The sequence below is a fragment of the Bubalus bubalis genome, chromosome 12, assembly GCF_019923935.1.
Source record: "Bubalus bubalis isolate 160015118507 breed Murrah chromosome 12, NDDB_SH_1, whole genome shotgun sequence".
Classification (NCBI taxonomy): Eukaryota; Metazoa; Chordata; class Mammalia; order Artiodactyla; family Bovidae; genus Bubalus; species Bubalus bubalis.
The window spans coordinates 19,464,980-19,490,381 of NC_059168.1; the positions used below are offsets into that span (position 1 = coordinate 19,464,980).

Sequence of the window (25,402 nt, forward strand, 5' to 3'; positions counted from 1 at the left end):
TTGGCAGAAGTGTGTGAAAAATACACTGTTTTTCAATTGAGTCTCAAACAGTTAAATACTTGCTCTTAAACTGTGAAGTATCCATGATTAGGAAACAAGCTTAGTTCTCTTAAGTCTCCAATTTGGGCAAACATTTAGTTAATAATGATAATGATAATAATAGCTATAATTTAATGATAAGACGAACTGAATAAATGACTCAGCCATATGAGACTGACAAATGACCAATTTTCTCTAAACACCTATTTGCTGTCAATGAAAAACAAAACCTGCTTAAAATGTTAACATTGTATCACAAAGTAGTATATCTTATATGCTATATCTAAAAAAACTGAATTTCTATAAATATAGGAGGATATATAAGTCTCATAATCCAGGAACATTTTTACAAAGAGCTAACAGATGAACTGCAATACAAAAACTGCCCCCAAATTCATCACCATCATCTCTGTACAACATTCTCAGGTATACATTCTTACTGGGGTTTGCAACATTAGCTAATATGCCTGTGTAAAGAAACTGGTTGCTTTACCTGAAGTCCAATGCTGGCACTTTGTGAAAGACTGCTACACAGCTAGGTATCATTATCAAGACTGTATTTAAATAAAGCATTTTTCTTTTTAAGAAAACGGGATTCTCATACCTTCTCATCTTGAGTGGACAGCAAGAGGAATATAATTTATTTCAGAAAAATAAATTTACACGTGGTACATGTAAAAGCATTAGCCACAATTTAATTGATTTTAAATTACATTTTAGGGGGTGGAATGAATTGGGAGATTGGGATTGACAAGCATATAGTACTGTATATGAAATAGATAACTAATGAGAACCTACTGTAGAGCACAAGAACTCTAATCAATGCTCTATAGTGATCTAAATGAGAAGGAAATCTAAAAAAAGAGAGAGATACGTTTATGTATAAATGATTCACTTTGCTATACAGCAGAAACTAACACGACATTGTAAAGCAACTATACTTCAAGAAAAACAATTTTATTTTTATAATTACATTTCTAGGTTCCACTTAAAGAGATATGATTTGTTATTTTTTAACAGAACTCCTGGACTGACCTTGCATTTGGAAATAGCTTGTAGTCCATACCCACGCATTACCTGATTGTTTTAACAGCTTCTTCGTCTCTTTCCACATCAAGATCAGATGGATCCAAGAAAAACATTTTATCTTCTGGGGGAGATGGTTCTTCTGTGTCATCCAAGCCCCGACTACCGTCACTGTTCATGTCACTACTGTCAATATCCATTGGTATATCTGTATCTGTTCCCAAAGTAGATGGCTCTGGCAAAGTTTTAAATGAATTCAGAATTTTACATTAATGGAATATCAATACACCTAAATAGAGACAGTATATCAAATGTGAAAACCATTTTTAAAATTCTTAAATGAAATTACAGAAAAATATTTTTATGATTCAAGTTAAAGAAATATTTCTTAGGATGATGTAAGTATAAAAATCATAAGGCAGAAAATTAACTTGATTGCATCATAATTTTAAATTTTGATATGACAAAAGATACTAGAAGCAAAGTAAAAGGTTAGCCACTATATTATAGACCTGGTCAGCTCATTTTCCACAAGTGTCTAAGACAATACAATGAAAAAAGAACATTCTGTTCAGTGTATGGTCATAGGACAAATGGATATTTATATGCAAAAAAGAAAAAAGGAAATTGGGAAGATTTCCTTAAATCAATTACAAAAATTAACTTAAAGTAGATCACAGACCTAAATAATCTATAACACTCTTAGAAGAAAGCATAGGAGTAAACTTTGGGATTGTGAGTTAGGCAAAGCCTTCTTAGATATACCACCAAAAACCTAAATGACAAGAAAAAACAAATATATTGGACTTCATCAAAATTTAAAACTTCTCTGCTACAAATGACACCTCAAAGAAAGTGAAAAGGCAGTGTACAGAATGGTAGAAAGTATCTGCAAATCATGTATCAAATAAGGGACTTGTATCCAGAATATCTAAAGAATTCTTACAACTCCATATTAAAAAGATAAATAAATAACCTAGTTAAATGGGTAAAGGACCAGAAGGGATACTGCTCTGAAGCAGATGTAAAAATGACCAAGAGGTATATAAAAAGATACGCAATGTCAGTTAGCCATCTGGGAAATGCACATCAAAACCATAATGAGACAACACTTCATACTCACCAGGATGGTGACAATCAAAATGACAGACAATTAACAAGTGGTGGAAAGGATACGTAGAAATGAGACTCCTCATACACTGCTGGTGGGAATGTAAAATGGTATGGCTGCTTTGGTAAACAGTTTGGCAGTCCTCAAAATATTAAACAGAGCTACCATATGACTCAACAGTTCCATTACTGGCTATCTACCCAAGTGGAATGGAAACACATGTAGTCAATTGTACTTAAATGTTCATAGCTGCCTTGTTTGTAATAGCTCCAAAATGGATACAACTCAAAGGACCATGGCTGACCAGTGATGAATGAATCAAGTGTGGAACATTCAGGCAGAGGAATACTACTCATCAATAAAAAAACAATGAAGTATTGATACATGCAACATGGATGAACCTTGAAAACATTATGCTAAGTGAAAGAAATTAGTCACAAAGACTATACATTGTATGATCCTATTTATATGAAATGTCTAGAAGGGACAAACTGATACAGATAAAAGTGACTTAGTGGTTGCCAGGGGCTAGCAGGGAAAAGTGGATGGGACGTGACAACTAATTGGTATGGAGTTCTTCTCAGGATGACGAACACGCCCTAAAATTAGGCTGTAGTGATGGCTGCATAACTGGGAATAAACTAAATGTATGAACTGTATGGTATGCAACTCATATCTCAATGAAGCTGACCAAGAATTAGTAGAATATGTAACACATGAACAAGTAATTTAGAGAGAAAAAACTCCTAATTAAACAGTAAATATCTGAAAGAGATAAATAAACATTAAAATGAATATAAATGTATTTCATATCCATTTGTCAAAAGGTAGACAAGGACAAAAATACATGAACTAGCTAAATCTAGAAAAGACTTCAATCATGTAGAAAAGCTGTATTAATTCTGAGCAACTGAAACGAAGAAACCAATCATGCTCTGTCAATGGTCTTAAACAGCAACCACAGAAAACATACCACATGAGAAAATGTTAAACTCTTAAGGAGATTAATTTCCACTCCTCATGCTTTTCCTCCTATATCCGTTCTCCTGGTAATTTTCCTAACCTAAGGCTTGAACCTAGGGCTCCTGCACTGCAGGCAGATTCTTTACCATCTGAGCTACCAGGGAAGCCTTTCCTATAGAACTACTTATATTCAATTTTTACCAGCCATGTAATATTAAGGAAAAATTATGCTGCAAGTTTACTCCTTTCTTCCAAAAAAGGTAATCACTTTGAGTGATATAATCTTGAAAAGAGGGGGAAAAAAAAGGTAAAAAGGCTAGAATGTTCAGCTAAATGATTATTTGATGGAAAAAGAGAAAGTGAGACAGTACAATGACTTCTAAAGACTATGAACTTAGATGCCAGACCACACAGATTCAAATCCCAACTCTACCACTACTGGTTGTATCTCTTAGGCAAATTATTTAATGCTTCTGTGCCTAAGTTTACTCATCTCTAAGTCCTTATCTCAAAAGGTTGTTCTTAGGTTTAAATGTCAATATATATAAAATGTTTACAATAGTGCCTGGAATTCATTAAGTAGTTAATAAATACTAGAAATATGAAATAGTTCTAGGGACAACAGCACAGTTATAAAATAAGTTTTGCTATGTCTAAAGACAAATGAGAATATGCAGCATCATTTGCCACATATGACTACAGAGTGGTAGGTGGTTAAAGGAGACCAGAGGCATAATTAAAAGTATACTATTAGCGATATCTGTATTTTGCTTGATTATTAAATCAGAAAAAAGTCAAAGAAACCAAGTAAACAAAATAAAATATGCAAATATAACCTTATATAAAGATAACACACAAAAGAATTGTGATCTTTTCTGGAAATTAAGAAAAAGACTTTCACCTCCATTGAAAGTAACCTCTCCAAGGCAGTCTCTTGGTACTTTAGATGCACATCGCTTATGGCAGTTGAATTTACAATCTAAAACAAAATATTCATCTTATTAATTTATGTAAAAAGTCAGGCAGTATCAGATATGGTTAAAGACTTTCTTTACTCACACATACAGTATTATTAATAATGATGATGAAATAATAAAGATTTCCTCTACAAGAACTCAGGTCTTAAAAGGTCTGGTTTCATATTCTTATACCATCTCTTAATAGTTGGTTAATCCCTCAGGGATCACTCAGTCTCTTTATCTGTAAAATTAAGTTTATACCGCTTATACTTTGCCAAAATGCTGCAGATCCATGCTTCCCTCCCTTATGTCACATTCTTCTTTCCATATCCCCCTTAAAGAGTTTCTCAGGCTGATTAAATCCCTTTCCAACATATGTCAGGCAGTTACTTTCAATTCCTAATTATCAGGACCTGGTACATACGCAGAAAAGAAATTGCAATACTACAACCATTTTTTAGGAATTAGTAAGAGCTTTCCCAGACAACCTTGCAAGAAAGGACTGAGCTTCTCACGCACAAGGTCCCCCACCTGTAGTATATAATGGCTCTCTTCAGCCTGCAAGAACCTCAGAGCTGATTGCACTGCAGATGAGTGTCAGTGACGTCCAAGCTGTTCAATACTACTGTGTAACTCATGGTTCTCAAATTGTGGTCACCAGGCCCGGAACATCAGCATCTTTTGAGATGCCCGATCTTGTTTGGGCCCCACCCCTAACCTACTACATCAGCAGCTCAGGGAGTGAGGTTGAGAAACGGGTACTTTAATGACTTCTTTAGTTAATTAACATTAAAACTGAAACCCACTGCTATAACTACTATCTAACACCACCTTCAAAATAATTCTACCAACAATAAATGGGTAAAAATAATTTCAAGTCCTGATTTAGAATAATTTTGTAACTTCTATAACTGAAGAAAACTCTTGGTATCATGCCAATAGAATACAGAAAGGTCATTATAAGAAAAAGCTCTATGAAATAATAATTTGGTGGATGAGAAAATCTGCATTATGTAATGTCTTTAAAAAGGTGAGGCCCTAGGAAAATTCACACGAACTAGTATTAACACTGGCATACATTTAAATGTTTGTTTTTTATCTCATGAGGTTTGCAAATTGTGAAAATAACAAGGTTTCCCTTTCCCTCTGAAATGTAAAGCCAAGTTTACCACCCATATGCAGCAAGTATGTAGTTCTAATGACAGTCACTTACACTTCTCTATATTCCTGCCCATGTTTTTTATTAATTTATTTATGTTTTCTTTTATCCTATATGTGCTTATATAAGCTGCCCTGAAATTTTAACATAACAAAGTGGAAAACAGATGAATGAATAAATTAATTGCTCTTAGAATTGTATATTTTTCTCAAATGATCCTGCATAACTGTTTTATCTTAACTATTTTTTTCTTAGCTTAACAAGTGAATGAAAATGTCTATTTTACTTTTGAAGTAAAAATACAGGGATTACTGAATAAATTATGCCTTTTTGATACTTTGTGAACCATATAAGCATAAAACATTATTCTTTTAGAGCTCTAAGAAGTTAAACTACTAAGCCAGTCACATAGTTAATTGATTTTATTTCAAAATTCATTAATCTACTTACATATTTTATTCAATTGTTCTTTTAAAAAGTACTGTGCTTTTTTGCATGTGGTTTTAGAATGTTTCTGTTCTACTCAGCAGAACGGCATATTTACTACCTTTACTAAGATTATCTGCTGGCTAGAATTTGTACATCTGTTCTTAATGTTCTTTCCCAAAACATTCTTTAGTGGCTGCTTGCCAGTACACTTTAGTGTTGATATTTAAAGTATTAATTTATATATTAACTCATATTCAAAAGTAAGCTGTTGAAATAAAATTTCAACATTTAATTAAGCTTGCCTGATGGTTATTAAATACTGGCAACAAATGTACAATGTATTCTCTATGTATGTAGCCAAATATTGCTAAAAAAAGTTTTCTTATATACTTATAAATTAAATTTATGCATAAATTATTTAATTCAACACTGAAAACAGAACTTTTGTTGCAAAGATCTCAATTCCAATGTTTTACCTAGATAAAACTAGGTAATTCAATTCCACAAATACTTTTACATAAAAAGTATGGTATCACGAAGTAATGATAATTACAGTAATCACATGAAAAATAAGTACATAAGATTACAGACAGATTACTTATATCTTATCTTGGCTCAATGCCTAATAACACATTTAATATCTCTATTTTGGTTTTCACATAGTTGTGCAGCACTGTTGAGAAGATGCGAGACAAAAAGATAAAAGCATCTTTTAAAAGCATTAAAACATTATGTAACTACAGGAAACCATTACTCTATTAAAAACATAGATCATTAGAGATGTTTTTGGAATTCTATGACAGTGTTTTGGGTTAGTATCTAAATATAGATGGTCCCCATAATAATTCCAGTAGCTTCCACTATTTCTGCCTGTTTCAGTGTGATTGTTTAGAATGACAATTTTGGTACAGCTCTCACAGCCACATAATTAAAGCAAAAATAAAACTCTTGTAACATGTTGCTGTGTGTGTGTGTGCGTGTATGAATACTTAATGGAAAGTTCAGTTCAGTCACTCAGTCGTGTCCAGCTCTTTGCGACCCCATGGACTGCAGCACGCCAGGCCTCCTGTCCATCACCAACTCCCAGAGCTTGCTCACTCATGTCCATCGAGTCGGTGATTCCATTTAATGGAAAGAGGAGGGCATTATTTTATATTTTGGGTAGTGTCTGGCTCTGGAATCAGAAAGACTTAAGCTCAAATATTAGCTTACCTGCTCACTAATGGTTCCATATTGACAATTGTTACGCAGCCACATCTCACAGATTCAAATTCTAGTTTTTCTGTTTACACTCTAATTTTTCTTTAGCATAGCTCCTGGTACAGAATACACATGTTGCTGATACTAGTCATCGTTAATAGATACACATATATGCATATTTCTTTTTTAACTATGAGACCAATTTATTTGCTTAAGCCTTCTGAAGTAAAAAGTATTTTATGTTATATTTGCTAACAAAAACAAATATGAATTTTACTTCAGAAAATCATGCAATCCTACCTTTACACTGCATTCCCTGGCGAAAGAGGCCTTTCAGTAACCGCTTGCAGTACTGACATATCGTGGGACGGGTGTATGAGTGAACAGCAAACGTGTGTGGGACTTTCACCCTGCACATGACCATCTTTTCCATCCAGATTGGGCGACCACTCCAAGAAGGAATTCTCTTACTAGGTTCTTGGTGAACATGTGACTAAAACATAAGTAATTTCCATAGTGTAAGTCAACATTAAAAACAAAGTCTTCAGATCAGGGTTTGACCACAGAAGTCATTTATTTCAAACACTAAAGCCACAAATAAAAAAATGTGGATCTCAGCAGTTTCCCTTGGAAGCTTAACTTACCAACCCTTGAAAAAGAAAAGCGTAGAATTTTTTTGCTATTATTTATGCAAGGTATTTTCATCCTCACAGATATGTATCCATTGATTATTATTTGCCAGGCACATATGACATTTCACAAATAAAAAACAAAACCTTAAAATGAGTTTATAACATTCAAATTCCTTACCAAGAAATTAATTACAGGAAAATTAAGTAAATTTAGAAGGGTTAGTGCTGCTCATGTTGAGCTACTGAAGACAACGTCTGAAAATATTTTGAAACAAGTCTTGGTTTTTAAAATCTATTTTAATAAATACTAAAATAAGTATGTAAAAATCTTTCATTAATAATGGCAGATGTAAATTAAAACAACTTTACCCTTAGTAATAATGCTTTAAGAAGTTCCTTGATATTTTAAGTATATTTCAGTTATTTGGTTTTTTCCCTCTCAGGTGAGCAAAAAGAAAAATTAAAGAAGATGTGGTTAAAAATTTTTGTGCCATTTGAGGGATAAATGGATTTTTAAACTATGACCCTTTTTATGTATACCAAGGAAACAATCAATTTAATTCCAGGTCAGATCAATATAGCCCATCATATTCATTCAACATTCATTGACTGTCCTTTACTATGTATTAGAAATATGAAAATGGATACGGTCCTTATTCTCAAGGACAAAATCCAAATACCTAACTGCCTTCTAGATGCACTGCAGACCTTGCTGTAGCTGCTTGCCTCGTCACTGCCAGGACTGCCTTCTATAACCAGTAATGTGGGTAACTCAGAATTGAGTCGCTGTACATTGATATGTTCAACCAACAGAAGCCAAAAGAAATCAAAAGACAGAGAAGTGTACAGCAGAAATGAGAGAAGAAAATAAAGGGCTTTTTTCCTGAAGGAAGTAGGAGGAAGGAAAAAAGAAAAGGGCTGACCACTGGAGGAAAGCACTATAAAAACAACACAAATACAGCCTCTGCTCGATAGTTTTTCAATAATGTGTAGCCAGAAACGTTCTAAAGCAAATTATGAAGCAATTTAAGAAAAGTACAAAAAGAATGTCAAAACCCAAACCAAACTTGTAGACTTCAGCTGTCTAAGGTGTCCTGCTCTAGTCTGGCCCAACCCTCCTCCACGTACAGAGCACCGTCAGCAAAAGGAACACTGAAGTGATTCCTCAGAGCTGATAAAGCAGCCAGCAGGAACCAGAAACGGATGCCTTCAGCTTTTGCTTATCCCTGGGCCCCCAGTCTAGTGGTGACTCAACACTGTGTTTCTCTTGCTCTGCTTCAACCACTTAGTCTATGTCTCAAGCTTAAAACAAACACGTGGACTGACCTGAGTTACACCTGGGTCTTCTACTTAGCAGTACAGTGATTCTTAACCTTTTCCCCATCTCAACACCCTTGAGCAGACTGCAATCTAGCCAATAACAGTGGTTTACCATCTACTGAGTGAAGAAGGCAAGAAAGGTACAACAGACTTAATCAGAATTTGGAGGATGGAGAATGCTGGTAGAATTACCTAGAGCACTTGGCTAAAATGGGACCAGTGAGAGTAACTAGAATTGAGTGGAAGCTCTTTTCTTACATTGCTTTAATGGCCCTCTTTACAAATTACTTATTAGCTTAAATTTTCCTTTCTTTCTTATTGATGTGTAGACAGAAATTTCCTGAAAGTAATCTAATTATTTCCACAATGTGTGTTTAAACTAATTTTGGCTGAATTGCTCATAAAAACTTCATAATATTGCCAACTCTCAATCATATAAAATAATAAAGGTGATATAAAAAATTTAAAGGGGGCAATTCCCCAATTATATATATTCGACTTTGGAACATTTTTCAGTGAAAGAAATATCTCTACTTTTAATGTGCACACTTAAGAATCAAGAATTTCTTTCTACCTTGATTCTGTACTGTTCCTGCAGAAATTTTCCCAAATGGGGAACGCCCTGGTGGTCCAGTGCTTAGGACTTTATGCTTTCATAGCCAAGGGTGCAGGTTTGATCCCTGGTCAGGGAACTAAAATTCTACAAGTCACGCATGGGGCAGGAAAAAAAAAGTTTCTCCCAAATGCACTGAGATGAACGTTAATCTCTCTCATCTCCAAACAGCCATCACTCAACATTGGTTTCTCTAAACCTGGTGGTTCCATTTTAACCAAATTCAACGAACAGTCTATTTTCTTCTGCCTCTCCACCTCTTTACTTGATTCCCTTTACAGTGATTTCAGACACTGACAGAAACTGCCTTATTACATGACAACCCAAGGGTCAGATTCAAAGGCTTCTATTCCAAACTGGCCTTCTCTTATGTCAGTAGTTAGTGAAGTTTAATATTTTGACTCCTTAGAAACTTTTCTTCCTCATGCTTTATCTATGAAACCAAGACAACAGCTACATGCCTGCCAGGATTGTGGTGCGGATTACAGAAGAAAAGGTAAGTAAAGCATCCCAGCACGAAGACTGGCATCTGACAAGTTACGAGGTGCTTCCTGCAGCCACTTAGAGTGAGTTCTTCTCTAAACCTGGTTCAGACTCGGACGCTCCCATCTCTTCACTGTTTCCTCTACTCCTTTAGATTGTCCGCTTTTACCACTCTTCCTCCCCTCTGATTTTCCTCCATGAGCTCTCAGCTCTTCTTACTGAATGTACCTTCATTTTTGAGACGGTATTCTTTACTACAGTTTCTACTTGTTCTAAAACACTGCACAATCTATCCAATTCAAACACGTCACTCTCCTTATACTTCTGTAAAGAATTTTCATCTTCCGGGTAAAATATAAATGAATAAATTAAAACTGAATACCTTATTCATCTGCTCGGTCCTGTTATTTCCTAATCTTGTAATACTCAGTGGGTATGGCTGACAAACCAGTACCATTTGTGGGGTTCTTAAAACAACATATGTTCATTCTACAGCCCCCAATTCGAGCCAAGTTTCCCTGTGTAGCTTGTGTGTAAAATGCATTAATTTTTCTATTATCAATCTTTCCCTAAACTTTTGCATGTATTTATAATAACTCCTCATTCTCAGTTCTAATGCTTCTCTATAAGCACACATCTTATACTTTAAAAATGTCATAGTAGGGCTATGCAATATGGAAATGTGGGATTTTTGTGAAAGAATTTCAGAAGCTTCTATTTTAGTTCCTCAATTTAGCGAAATCTTGTGATGAAGCTGTCAAGACAGCAGTCCAATGGCTTGATTTTGCCATTAATATATAGAAGGCCAAAGGGGTTACAGAAATAACTAAATTAAGACTGTAATCTACGGATGGAAGTTATTTAAAGTAGTACCAAATAAGTAAGGCAGTTATTTCTTTCTTCCCCAATCTACTACATTTGATTTACACATAAGCAGATCTGGGTTAAATTCTAAAATTGCTTACTAATTTCTGTGACTTTAGTCAAGTCACTTGATAATTCTGAGTGCCAGCTATCTCACAGTATACAGACCTCACTGGAATACCGTAAAGATGAGTGATGTCACTCAAACACTTATTCATTTATGGCTGAGCGCCAACTAAAGTACAAGATACGGAGCTTGGGCATGGTGAGGCAAAGACAGACATGAATACTGTCTTCTCTAAACAGTTAAACTCCTTGAGGACAATCTAGTATACAAATGCTGTGATATTATGGTAGAATGCTATACACACCATCAAGGAAGTTTGAAAAGTGGTATGGCATTCAGAAAAATAACTTCTAGGTAAAGGGAAATCAAGTAAGGTAGCTGTTGAGCTAGGTCTAGAAAAAGCATATAGGATAGATATCAACAAGAGCAAATGTAGGGGGGTGGGGAGAAAGGATGTGTTCAGGGAATGCTGAATACTACAGATTGTCGGAAACGCAGAATATATAGAGGTTTCCTTGAAGGGAGCGATCTAATTGGTTGCTGACTATTAAGCTGTAGTGCAGTGTGGAGAACAGGAGTCAGGATACTGGTCAGGAGACTGATCTCGTGGTTCAAGTGATAGGGTGATCTCAAACTATACAACATGCAATTCATTGCTACTGGTAAGCCCTGTTTACAGTGATACATTTTAAGTTTCTTAAGTGTAGGAACGCTACTGTTCTTTAGTATATAACTTATGATTTAGGATGACATCATATATACTGTAGAAACATAAAGAGTAAATGGTAAAAATGCCCTCTATTATCTTAGAGTACATACCTCTTCAGTGGGAAGGGCTACATAGTCAGTCTGCAGGAGTCTTGGAACTGAGAGGCCAGGTCCTGGCAGGGATACATTTGAGAGACGTCTCTTTCTTACACCACTACAGTTATTTGGAATCTTGAAGGCACATCGTTTATGATAATTTAATCCACAGCCTAAATATATTTTAAAAGGTTAAAAAAAAATTTTTTAACTTAACCATCTAAGTGCATACATTAAAAAAAAAGGTGCTTCTTTTATTTTCTCTGGCAGCAGTAGCTATCCTAATGAAGAACGCAGATAACAAGCTAAGAATAGGAAATGTGTAGAAAGGTTTATTTAGAAAGGTTAGGTTAGCTAAAGCAGTGGTTTCTTCAAGTGTGCTCCCCAGGGCAGCACCCAAGAATTTGTTAGAAATCTAATAAATGATTGGGCTTCACCTCAGACCTACTGAATCAGAAACTTTGGGGATGGGGCCTTGCAAAGTAATGTTTCAGCAAATCCTCAAGGTGATTCTGATACATAGTGAAGTTTGAGAACCACTGGCTTAAATAACTTCAGCAAACTGTGGACTATGACATGTGAAAATTACATGCAATTCAGATTTCAGTGCTCATAAATAATTTTTTGGAACACAGCATTCTCACAGTTTACCACCTGCCCATGGCTATTTTCATGCTGCAATGGCAAAGTTAAGCCACTGCAACTGAGACCACGTGGCCAGAAAAACTTAAAATACCAGTATGTACCCTCTGGTCCTTTACAGAACAAGTATACTGACAAATCAGATGTGCACCTGCATCCTACCCCCCTGGCAATTCTAATACAGAACAACCAGATTGCTCTGCTTCCAAACCTTGGGTACTACCTAGTCACTGACCAATGATCTTATTTTTTCATTGATGATTAAAGAATGTAAATGTGAAAACTTATTTCAAATTATCAAAAATTTAGAACACATACCTTCACATTTCAGTCCCTGGCGTACCAATCCCCAAAGCATCTCACCACAGTAATCACAGAAAGTAGGCGCTTTGTAAGAATGCACATAGAGAGTATGTGGACGAATCTGGAAGTCTTCTACTGTGGCCAAAGCTTTAAAAATAAGAAAAATATTCAAATAAACCCTATACTTGCAGTTGTGATAAGATTAAGAACATCAACCATAAGCATTTATGTCAAAGTATACAGATTTCTTTTTCTGAAACTCATCTTTCACCCATAAAAAATTATTTTAAGACTTTAACATCATGGTTTTCTAACTTTATTTAAGAAGCTGACAAATTTAAATAATTTGATCTCCAAAAGTACGTATTTTGACCTCCAAAAGCATTTTCTTGGAGTCAGATTGCAAATGATTGTCATATTTATTTTAGCTAGTTAAAAACTATTTAACTTATAATGTACTGGGAAATAGAACACTAAATTTTAAAAAATTATAAAACTTAACATTAACTTATAGCAATGTTTCTGGGAGAAATGCACTCAGTCCTCATTTAGGATCCCAGGATACACTCTGTCTGTTCTCCACAGTCCCAGTGGATAAGAAAGAGACTCTTTTCCCCTCTGTGAGCAACTCAACAGTAGCAGATGCATCCATCATCAGACATCCTTTCAACATCACGTGCAAGTCACTATGGATATCCCTGTGGGCTGATGTAGGCTCCAGAGCAAAAAAGGAACAGATATGAGCATGACCACCGGGAAGACAGGGAGTGAAGCCCCTCTACAATGAAAAGACAAGGACTGGGATGTATACAGAATTTGGGGTTGTAGTGGAGAAGATAAACAGTAAGGATTAGAGACTAATAAGGAAAGGTGGTGATCAGAAAGAGCCTCAAGACTGCAAAGATGAAACTGGGAAGAGGGAAAAAAATGGTGGCAGAATGCTGGACTCTAGGCCTGGCCTTTCTTCCTTTCCTTCTCTCCCATCTCTTTATTTATTTTTTCCCTCCCTCTACGTCTCTCCCTCCCTCTTTCCTTTGCTGCCAAACACAAGTTCTACAGGCCTACTACACACCTTCTTTATTCCTTGACACTTCTCACTAGCTATCCTGCCCACCTGCTGTCGGATGAGGTAAGAAATAGCAGGGCTAAGGAACAATGGACGGCAAGAATGGGTGAGAGGGGAAAACAGAGAATAAGAAAATGTCCACGAAGAAAAAGAAGAGAAGGAGCATTGTTTAAGTCATGGAATCAACCAATATTGCAGTTTCCTCTTCCACATTTTCATTATTTCTTTTTTTTCCTTCTGATTTTCTTCTCCAAATCGTCACAGAAATGGGAAAAGGAAACAGAATTTCAGTGTAATTGTTTCATTTCTTTGAGTCAAAAGAGGAATATAGTCCTCTTCCAATTCAACTGATAATTCCTTTAGCTTTAAATAATTCAGGGCTTATTTTCCTGGGGGCTTCCCTGGTGACTCAGATGGTAAAGAGCCTGCCTGCAATATGGGAGACCTGGGTTCGATCCCTGGGTTGGGAAGGTGCCCTGGAGAAGGAAATGGCAACCCACTCCAGTGTTCTTGCCTGGAGAATTCCATGAACGGAGGAGCCTGGTGGGCTACGGTCATGGGGTCACAATGAGTTGGACACAACTGAGCGACTAACACTTTCTTTCTTATTTTCCTATTTTCTCATCTGTGATGTAACCTTCCTGAAAGTAAAAATCATGTCAGTTCAGTCGCTCAGTCGTGTCCGACTCTCTGCGACCCCATGAATCACAGCACGCCAGGCCTCCCTGTCCATCACCAACTCCCGGAGTTTACCAGGACTCACGTCCATCGAGTCAGTGATGCCATCCAGCCATCTCATCCTCTGTCGTTCCCTTCTCCTCTTGCCCCCAATCCCTCCCAGCATCAGAGTCTTTTCCAATGAGTCAACTCTTTGCATGAGGTGGCCAAAGTACTGGAGTTCCAGCTTCAGCATCATTCCTTCCAAAGAAAGGGTTGATCTCCTTCAGAATGGACTTGTTGGATCTCCTTGCAGTCCAAGGGACTCTCAAGAGTCTTCTCCAACACCACAGTTCAAAAGCATCAATTCTTCGGCACTCAGCCTTCTTCACAGTCCAACTCTCACATCCATACATGACCAGCTTCGACTAGATGGACCTTTGTTGACAAAGTAAGGTATTTGCTTTCTAATATGCTGTCTAGGTTGGTCATAGCTTTCCTTCCAAGGAGTAAGCGTCTTTTAATTTCATGGCTGCAGTCACCATCTGCAGTGATTTTGGAACCCAGAAAAATAAAGTCTGACACTGTTTTCCCATCTATTTGCCATGACGTGATGGGACCGGATGCCATGATCTTCGTTTTCTGAATGTTGAGCTTTAAGCTCAACACAGAAGTAAGCAACTATAGTATTTACAAAGTATAATTAAATATAGCATTTAGTTCAAGCCCCCCCCCCAAAAAAAAAGGTTCTTTGGGAGGAAAAAAAAGGCAACAAAATAAAAGAAACTATTTACTTACCTGAGAGAACAACTTCTACTAGGTCTCCTTCGTGTATTTCATCTGCTGAGGTAATGAGCTGCAGAATATTTTCTGAGTTCATATCATGGCGAAAAAGAAGAATTTTGTCATACATGCCAAAGAATCCACACTCTGGAAACTGTAGGAAAAGAGTCCTATATCAGTATACTCATTTCGTAAGTAAATGTCTCAATCTTATGAAATAATTTTAAATGTACTTTTGTTGTTGTTGTTTAGTTATCAAGTCGTGTCCAATTCTCTGCAACCCCATGGACTGCAGCATGCCAGGCTTCCCTGTCCCTCATCATCTCCTGGAGACACTATTTGCTAACAATTTTATTAATATCCAAATTAGATCAACGATGTGCTCAAGCATCTTGGATAATTCTCAAGTTCAAAAACATAAAAGTAAGCAATATAAAGAATTACTGATATCTTAAAACATTTGTCTCTTAGAAGTGTAGAATTTCTTTACTCAGTTATTGATGAAGAATACAATCTTCAATTTAGTGCTATTCTTACAAAGACTGAGAGATGAGCAGTCTTTCCTGTCCTTTAGAACTGAGCTTCCCATCTAGTCAACTACCAGCCATATTGTTGTTGTTCAATATGGACACATGTAGTTATTTAAACTTAAGCTAATTAAAAATAAATTAAAAAGTTGAGTTTCTTAGTCTAGCCATATTCCCTGTGCTCAATTACCACGCTAATCTAGCTTGAGTAATGCTTTCTCTTAACTTTTACATCTTGATGGTTTACCAAGTTTAATATCTTCTTTATGGAGTCAACTCACTGTATCCTCTAAATAAGATATCCTGACCTTGGATGATTTTTCCTTGTTCCCATCCAGTTGGTTTTGTAATGAGCAGTTTGATCATGTAACTAATCAGGTTTTCCTGTTTACTTTGCCCACTGAAAAAGGCCAAGCCAAACTTGTAGCCCACTTCTACATCAATTAAGGATCTTACGGCATATATTTTAGGTGCAGATACCAACCTGGTTCATCTTACTTTATGGCCTTAATTTTCCCATTAAAAATTCTTATATACATCTCTAAAAAGGTCTCAATTCTGGGGGAAAAAGTTAAATTTTTAGGAATTGAAAATAATGACTTAATTAGAAATTTTAAAGTTTACTTGCATTTTAAGAAACCTCAGTTAATAAAGTGTAGAAATATTTGGAATTTTTATAATACTATATCTTTTCAATATTTGAGTTACAGATATTTTTAAAACTTCATAACACGCTGTAAACAGATCTAACAGCATAAGAATTTTCCACTGAAAAGAGTAATACAGAATCGAAAATTATTTTCATTAGATTTTAACTTAAAATTTAAATTTACTAAAATTTTATTTAATTATTAAATTGGAAAACATCTAATGGAGAGTAAAACTTAGCTGCAACTAAAATACAACCTTAGTTGCAACAATTCTTAAGAATTAATAACAAAAGGATTCCATATTCCATCCTTATAAAATCTCTAACAAAATATTTGTATGAATAAAACTCATTTTAAAAAGTCACAATTTTTTTTTACATGTCTTGTAAGTGTACGGTCCTATGGTGTGTAAAGCTACGAGTCAGTCTTTGCCTTCCAGGGGCTTACAACCTAGTACAAAGAGAAATAAAACAAATATATAACATAAGAGAAATGCCAAGAATGAAAAAACCCTAGAAGAGGGAATAAAAAAGATAGACTATCCCTTTAAGAGTGCTATTTGAGCAGAATCATAAAAAGAGAAGCAAGATTTCCAAGGGCAGAAAGTGAAAACAAAAGGGTCATCACTGAGAAAGTAGAAGGTAAATGACAGAAGGGAAGTGGACTCTGACGACTGGAAAATGAGGTGGAGGTGGCGGTGGGCGGCGGGCAGGGACAGAAAAAAAGGCAAAAATGTACACCAGAGCCCCAGATGAACCATACAGACAGAGAAACTCAGCATCTGCAGAGCTGGGTTCTCAAGCTTTGCAACCTACAAACTATAGCACCTTAGATAAGCTGCTTAACCTCTCAAAGCTCCGTTTCTTGTCTATGAGTTAGGAATAGTAAGACTACAAGCTTTTACTTTTTTTGGTGCATCACATGGCATGCAGGATCTTAGTTCCCAGGGATTGGACCTGTGCCTCTTGCAGTGGAGGCATGGAGTCTTAACCACTGGACCTGCAGGGAAGTCCCCAGGAGTACTAGCTTTAAGTGGTTCTCGTCAAAATTAAATTATTTGACGACTATAAAACACTCAGCACTGTGATCAAATAAACACTAGTGGTTTGTGTTATTCTATACCCAAAGTGGGAGAGACAAGGGGTGCCAGAGCAAGGCACGAACATGATCAATTTTAACAGGATAATGCTGACAGCACTGAGTAGCCGGGACTGGAACAGGAAGAGGCAGAGCAAGCTCCTACAGAAGGCAGAGGCTATGGGTCAGGAGAGAGGTATCAGGGTCTGGATTATATAGAAGATAGGAAGCAAGACAAGAAACACTTCCCCCTAGAAACTACATTTGGTAAAGTATATGGATCACTAAAACCGTTTTGACCAAATCAGAACTCCCCACAACTAAACATATTAATGAGAGAAGAAAACATAAAAAATTAATGGCTTAGCAAAATTACGAGTATTAAGAATATTTATTTAAGACATACATTGTGTACCAAGCTGGAAAGCCATCAGTGATGATAAAGAACAAAGTAACTTTCTGGATTAGCAAATGTTTACATACTATATTCATCTATATGGTTGAGAAATTACACAATTCTCCAAGGGAAAGGAAATGTAATAACAACTCTGTGAAAAAGAGTGTTTTGCTATTCATGATTATATAGGTGTGTTTGGTAAGACATTTACGAATTCTCTGAAAACAAGGGTCCTCACAAAATGAAGTAACAGAAACTAGCCTGAAAAAAAGAGCCAGAGAGAATATTAAATATTGTCACTGAATATCAGGAAACAGTGTTGCCCACCATTAAAAATATTATGAATCTTGAGGCATGAGTATCTCGAAGATAAAACACTTAAAAAGTAGAAACAAGGAAATAAACCATAAACACTCACTTAAATCTAAACAATTGTAAGGAACAACTCCATAAAAAACAACAACAACAACAAAAAACTCTGTTAATAAGCTTTGAATTTATAAAGATAGACTGTTGATGATTTTTAAAAATTCAGAAACTGGTTTTCAAGCAGGAATGAATTTGTAACATCATGTCTCACCTTTGGTCACACGCTGCAATCATCTGTGGAGCTTAAAACCATGCCTCCTATTTCACCCTAAGCATCTTTATCACTGACTTCTTTGCAGCAAGCATTTCTGCCACATAACTTACTGCCCATAAGGCAATTCTGCCATCAAAGATAAAATAACTGGTTGACAGTTTGGTTTCAAAGTATATTACCATTTCTTCTAGTTGGCAACATTATCAATGGCTTTACTGAGCTGACAAATGAGTCAGACGCTTTACTGTCTGAGCCATTAGGGAAGTCCTGACAAATGAGGATAATCTGCCCCAAAATGATTTGGTTTCTTATTTTGAAATACACTACACATCAGAGGAGAAAGAGGCTGAGGGCCTTAAAGGTACAGAACTCATCCCACATTTCTCCTGGAATTTTGGCATGTCTACCAACAGACATGTGACAGAAACAACACTGTAGAAGAAAGCTTTCACAACACAATACAAAGCTTGGTTACAAACAGGCATGCCAGTATTTGGAAAATGACACTTCTCTTAATGAAGGAAGAAATTTTAGTGAAAAAGAATAAGTGCAACACGGAACGAGAAGAAAACTGAATAAGCAAAAAACCACATACAGTTGAACAATCTGTGGGCTAGGAGTGCCAATCCCCATCCAGTCAAAAACCTATGCATAACTTGACAGCTGGCCTCTGAATCTGCAGTTCTGCACCGGCAGATTCAACTGACTGCAATCACGTAGTACTGTAGTATGTGTGAACAAAAAACTTAAATCTGACCAAAATGCCTGTGGCAAAGATATCCACAGCAAAGATGCTTAGGGGAAAGTATCAAGAACATTTAAAACAAACAAAACACACAAAGATTATTCCTAGATTTATGGTTAAGCTCTAGGGACTAGGACATGGACACCTGATTTCAAAATTTACTTTTATATTATTCAGTGTATTCAATATTAAATATATATATATATATGCATGCGTGTGTGCATGCTAAGTCATTTCAGTTGTGTCTGACTCTTCGTGACCCTATGGATTATAGCCCACTAGGCTTCTGTGTCTATCGGATTCTCTAGGTAAGAATACTGGAGAGGGTTGCTATGTCCTTCTCCAGGGGATCTTCCTGACCCAGGAATCAAACCCAAGTCTCTTATGTATCCTGCACTGGCATGTGGGTTCTTTACTGCTCAGTTCAGTTCAGTCACTCAGTCGTGTCCAACTCTTTGTGACCCCATGGACTGCAGCACACCCAGCTTCCCTGTCCATCACCAACTCCCAGAGCCTACTCAATCTCATGTCCATTGCATTGGTGACACCATCCAATCATCTCATCCTCTGTCGTCCCTTTCTCCTCCTGTCTTCAATCTTTCCCAGCATCAGGGTCTTTTCCAATGAGTCAGTTCTTTGCATCAAGTGGCCAAAGTATTGGAGCTTCAGCATCAGTTCTTCCAATGAATATTCAGGACTGATTTCCTTTAGGATGAACTGGTTGGATCTCCTTGCAGTCCAAGGGATTCTCAAGAGTTTTCTCCAACACCACAGTTCAAAAGCATCCATTCTTCGGCACTCAGCTTTCTTTATAGTCTTTACTGCTAGCACCACCTATATATATAGCAATAAAGAACCCACCCAGGAAGCCCTAAATATGTATACACACACACACACACACACACACACACACACAAACATATACACATATATACAAACACACACACATATACATTTATCAGTTCAGTTCAGTTCAGTCGCTCAGCTTTATATAGTCCAACTCTCACATCCATACATGACTACTGGAAAACCCATAGCCTTGACTAGATGGACCTTTGTTGACAAAGTAAGGTATTTGCTTTCTAATATGCTGTCTAGGTTGGTCATAGCTTTCCTTCCAAGGAGTAAGCGTCTTTTAATTTCATGGCTGAAGTCACCATCTGCAGTGATTTTGGAGCCCCCAAAAATAAAGTCAGCCACTGTTTCCCCATCTGTTTGCCATGAAGTGATGCAATCAGATGCCATGATCTTAAGCCTTCTGAATGTTGAGCTTTAAGCCAACTTTTTCACTCTTCTCTTTCACTTTCATCAAGAGGGACTTTAGTTCTTCTTCACTTTCTGCCATAAGGGTGGCGCCATCTGCATATCTGAGGTTATTGATATTTCTCCTGGCAGTCTTGATTCCAGCTTGTGCTTCATCCAGCCCAGCGTTTCTTATGATGTACCCTACACAGAAGTTAAATAAGCAGGGTGATAATATACAGCCTTGACGTACTCCTTTTCCTATTTGGAACCAGTCTGTTGTTTCATGTCCAGTTCTAACTGTTGCTTCCTGACCTACATACAGACTTCTCAAGAGGCAGGTCAGGTGGTCTGGTATTCCCATCTCTTTCAGAATTTTCCACAGTTTATTGTGATCCACACAGTCAGGTGGCTCAGACGGTAAAGCGTCTGCCTGCAATGTGGGAGACCCGGGTTCGATTCCTGGGTCGGGAAAATCCCCTGGAGAAGGAAATGGCAATCCACTCCAGCACTCTTGCGTGGAAAATCCCATGGACGGAGGAGCCTGATAGGCTACAGTCCATGGGGTAGCAAAGAGTCGGACACGACTGAGCGACTTCACTTTCACTTTCTTTCACTTTCACACAAAGGCTTTGGCATAGTCAATAAAGCAGAAATAGATGTTTTTCTGGAACTCTCTTGGTTTTTCCCTGATCCAGTGGATGTTGGCAATTTATCTCTGGTTCCTCTGCCTTTTCTAAAACTTCCAGCTTGAACATCTGGAATTTCATGGTTCACGTATTGCTGAAGCCTGGCTTGGAGAATTTTGAGCATTACTTTAGTAGCATGTGAGATGAGTGCAATTGTGCAATAGTTTGAGCATTCTTTGGCATTGCCTTTCTTTGGGATTGGAATGAAAACTGACCTTTTCCAGTCCTGTGGCCACTGCTGAGTTTTCCAAATTTGTTGGCATATTGAGTGCAGCACTTTCACAGCATATACATATACATGTACAGAGACATACATATATACTCTTTTTAAAAATGGACTTTAAATAGTTTGACATAGAAAAATTAAGACAATAGCAGAGTGAGTTTCCCTATACCTATACCCATATACCAGATTCCCCTATTATTGACATTTTCACTGGTAAATTTCTTACACTTAATGAACTAATATTGATACATTATCATTAACTGAAGTCTACAGTTCATTCAGATTTCCCTATTTTTTACCCAATGTCTTTTTCTTGTCCCAGGTTCCTGTTTAGGATACCATACTTCCTTCAATTGTCAGATCTTTTTAGGCCCTTTTTGGCTGTGCCAGTTCCTTAGACTTTGCAGAGTTTTGAAGACCTTGCCTGTTTGGAGGAGTACTGTTCAGGGGTTTTCTCAGATGCCTCATTGTCAGAATTTTTCTCATTATTACACTGGAGTTACGGATCTTGGCCAAGAAGACGTCAGAGGTAAAGTGCCATACTCATCATGTCATATCAAGTGTACCTGCCATCAACACGATCAACTACTGTTGACGCAGACCTTGATGATCTGACTGGGCCGTGTCTGTCAGGTCTCTCCCCTGGAAAGCTATTCCCCTCTCCCACTGATAACATACTCTTTGGAAGTAAGTTACTATGAGCAGCCTACGCTTAACACTTGTTAAGGAACGACAAGTTACTTCCCCTGTCCTTCAGGGCAGAGAAGCTATATAAATTATTCAGAATTCTTCTGTAGGGGAGATTTTTCTATTTCCTACCATTTATTTATTCATCCAAATATACGTATCTCTCAGTATGGATTTAAGGATAATTATATACTTTGGGATATAATATATATTCTTTTAAAATACATTTCTTATTTCTTAGTATGAAATTTATTTCGATGGCTCAAAATTTTACAAGTCCAAGAGTGGAGTGCAAAATCTAAGCTCCAGTTGCCCAGTGATCTCCACCATAGTCAACAACACAGCCAGTTTTCTCAATATCCTTCTGAACATATTTTATACCTAGATAGTAGACATGGATATATCTTTTCCTCATTTTACACAAATGGTGGCAAACTATAAAAAGTGTTCTGTACATTTTTTTTCACTTAGCAACATATTTTAGAGATCATTTAATAACAATATACAAAAATGTTTTTTTCTTTCTTTTTTTTTTTTTTACAGCTGCACAGTTTTATTTTACCAATTCCCTACTGATGGGATATGGGTTGAGGAGTAAAACTAAAGCTAAATAGTCTTGAGTTCACTTATAAAGTTGGCCAAGTTACTTAACCTCAGTTTCTCTATTTGTAAAACAATACCTATCTTGTAAGGTTATCATGATAATTAAGTAAGTGAAAATATGTAAAGAGCTCAGAGAACTCCTGATGTTTTGAATGCCATATGAATTGAAGCTACTGTTCCCAATCTTTTTCATTACAAACAATACAAAGTATATAATCTTGTATATACATTTTCCCCCCATCTTTTGAATATATGAGTAGGATAATTTCCTAGAAGTAGATTTGCCATGTCAAAGAACATACACATTTAACATTTTTGGACACTTCCCAAATGCTCTTTACAGAGGCTATACCAATTATACTTCCAAAAGTAACATATTAAGAATGCATGTTTTTCCCTTCATTTCTCTTTCTGTGGCTGTTTATTATGGTTTGTCTCAAGGCATTTTTAAGTTTCCTCTTGTTGCATCACAGATCCGCTGTTTTTTTAGCAACATGTTGTTTAGTTTACATGCAGTTGTTGAGATGGAATGTGCAGGTAGAGAGACTCTTCCTCCAGTCTTATAAAGCCACCAATCCTCCTGGATTAGAATCTCACCCTGAACATCTTCTTTAACCCTAAGTACCTCCTAAATTTCCTATTTCCAAATATAATTACAGTGAGGGTTAGGGTTTCAACAGATGAATTGAAAAGAGGAGCACAATTCAGTCCATAACAAGTATACCATCAAACTTGATGACTTTAGGTTAAAAAAATGTATTTCAATGTAGTTTTAATTATAAGAAGCGAAGTTGAGCATTTTTCATATGCCTAAGAGATAGCTATATTTTCTGTAAAGTGGCTATTCATTTTTGCCTGTTTCATGGATCCATAATCTTTACAACTTTAAATCCAACCATCCCTCAGAATGTTTCTCATTGTGTGGGACATCCTTAATAAGACCAGAACAACAGACCAAAAAACACAAACAAAACCCCTGTATATTCAGCAGTATATATGTTGAATTTCTCAATATGATATGATGCCTATAAAATACCCTATACAGAAAAAGGGAGCTTTTCCAAGATAATGGCTTGTTTTTCTCAGCCAGGCTCCAGTATAATAAAGAAAAAAAGATAACTTCCCCCCTTTCAACTGTATAATTTTTAAGAGGAAGAAATATTCTAGCAAACTAATGAAAACCAATTATTGATTACATTGTGAATTTCCATTTTCAGTGGACTCCTTTCTATTACTCATTCCAGAATACAAGTCTTACCTAATAAAATGGTACAATTCTTTCTAAGCATTCTTTTCTCAGAAGGGGGCGGGGGGTGGGTGGGAGCTACTTGTGACAGAGACCAAGATTAGAAAAGGAGGAGAGGTGGTAATAAGCTTAGTGTGATAGTGAGTGAAAGTGAAAATCACTCAGTGGTGTCCAAGTCTTTGCAACCCCACGGACTATGGAGTCCATGGAATTCTCCAGGCCAGAATACTGGAGTGGGTAGCCTTTCCCTTCTCTAGGGGATCTTCAAACATTGGAGGTGGATTCTTTACCAGCTGAGCCACAAGGGAAGCCCATCAGTAATTGTCCTCTAGGAAAGTAGTTCTTAGCTGGGGTGATTTTGCCCTCCAGAAGATCTGGGGCATATCTTAAGTGTCTCAAAAATGTCTTGAGACACTTTTGGTTGCTACAACTTGTGGTACTGGTACCTGGTGGGTACAGGCCAGCGATACTACCAAACATCCTACAATAAACACTCCACAAAACAAAGAATTCTCTGGCCCAAAATGTCGACAGTGCTCCAGTTGAGAAATGCTGCTCTGGGGAATAAAGGAGTCAAGAAAATAGAGGGACTGGAATATGTGGAAGGAAGCTGAAAACCTTCTGAAATCTAGACATGCTTTATTTCCTTCCCTTGCCTACTTCAGCCTTGATTAAAAGAAGAGGAAATGAGAAAAACATCAAACGAGTTAGCAGGATAGAAGCAAAAGGCCTTTATTTTAGCCTCTTTCCAAATCCCCATTCCCCCTTTTCTGGATTTGCTTTCTACAACTGTGCCAATGACTTCTCTTGACAGTGCAAAATGAATTCTGTTCTCAGTTCATGTGGGAAAGTAACACAATTTCATCACAAAGTTATCAAATTCTCACCCCTTACGCACTCACTTTGCCCACTTTAGACTCATCTGTCTTTGTTTCTGCATTAAAGATGGCTTCAGGAATAAAAAAACAGATCATCTTATCTTTCTATAACTATCCCATGAAAGTCATTTTCTATGGTATTAACTTATACTTGTCTTAAGTAAAAAGTTTTAATACTTGCAAATAAAATTCCTTCAAGTCACACTATATTTTGGGAGTGAATGTGAATAAAGTTCATATCATTAAAATTCTGTCAATAAAATGTTAGATGAAGGCTTCCTTGGCGGCTCAGTGGCAAAGAATCTGCCTGTCAAAGCAGGAGATGCAGGTTCGATCCCTGATCCGGGAAGATTCCACATGCCACGGGAAACCAAACCGTGCACCAACAAGTTCTGAGCTTGAGCCGCAGCTACTGAAGGCTGAGTGCCGAGAGCCTGGGCTTTGCGACAAGAGACCACTGCCATGAGAGCTCCCGCACCACAACTAAAGATCAGCCCCTGCTATCCCCAATTAGAGGAACGCCCTCACAGTCACGGAGACCCAACACAGACAAAAATAAACAAACAAAATTTGGGAAAAAAAAAAAAAAAAACTGCCACTGTTTTCTATAACATCTCTGTGAACATTGTTTTTTAAAAAAAATGTTAGATGAGGTAAGAAGTTTTCAAGTTTCTATTTGGTCAAACACAATTTTTACACATTAACGTAACAGCTTCAGAATTTAACATTACC

General features: G+C 36.8%; 1 protein-coding gene across 3 annotated transcripts in view; it reads right to left on the reverse strand.

Annotated features, from left to right (window-relative positions):
* Nucleotides 1–25,402, reverse strand: part of PRKD3 (protein kinase D3) — an 86,963-nt gene that overhangs the window by 31,142 nt on the left and 30,419 nt on the right. For all 3 annotated transcript variants that reach the window (XM_044925826.1, XM_006056832.3, XM_006056833.3), the window contains 6 exons: nucleotides 15,136–15,274; nucleotides 12,630–12,761; nucleotides 11,685–11,842; nucleotides 7,187–7,379; nucleotides 4,041–4,118; nucleotides 1,117–1,300 (listed from right to left, as the gene is read on the reverse strand). In XM_044925826.1, the coding sequence (XP_044781761.1) occupies nucleotides 1,117–1,300; nucleotides 4,041–4,118; nucleotides 7,187–7,379; nucleotides 11,685–11,842; nucleotides 12,630–12,761; nucleotides 15,136–15,274 (884 nt within the window). The remainder of the gene's footprint in view (nucleotides 1–1,116; nucleotides 1,301–4,040; nucleotides 4,119–7,186; nucleotides 7,380–11,684; nucleotides 11,843–12,629; nucleotides 12,762–15,135; nucleotides 15,275–25,402) is intronic.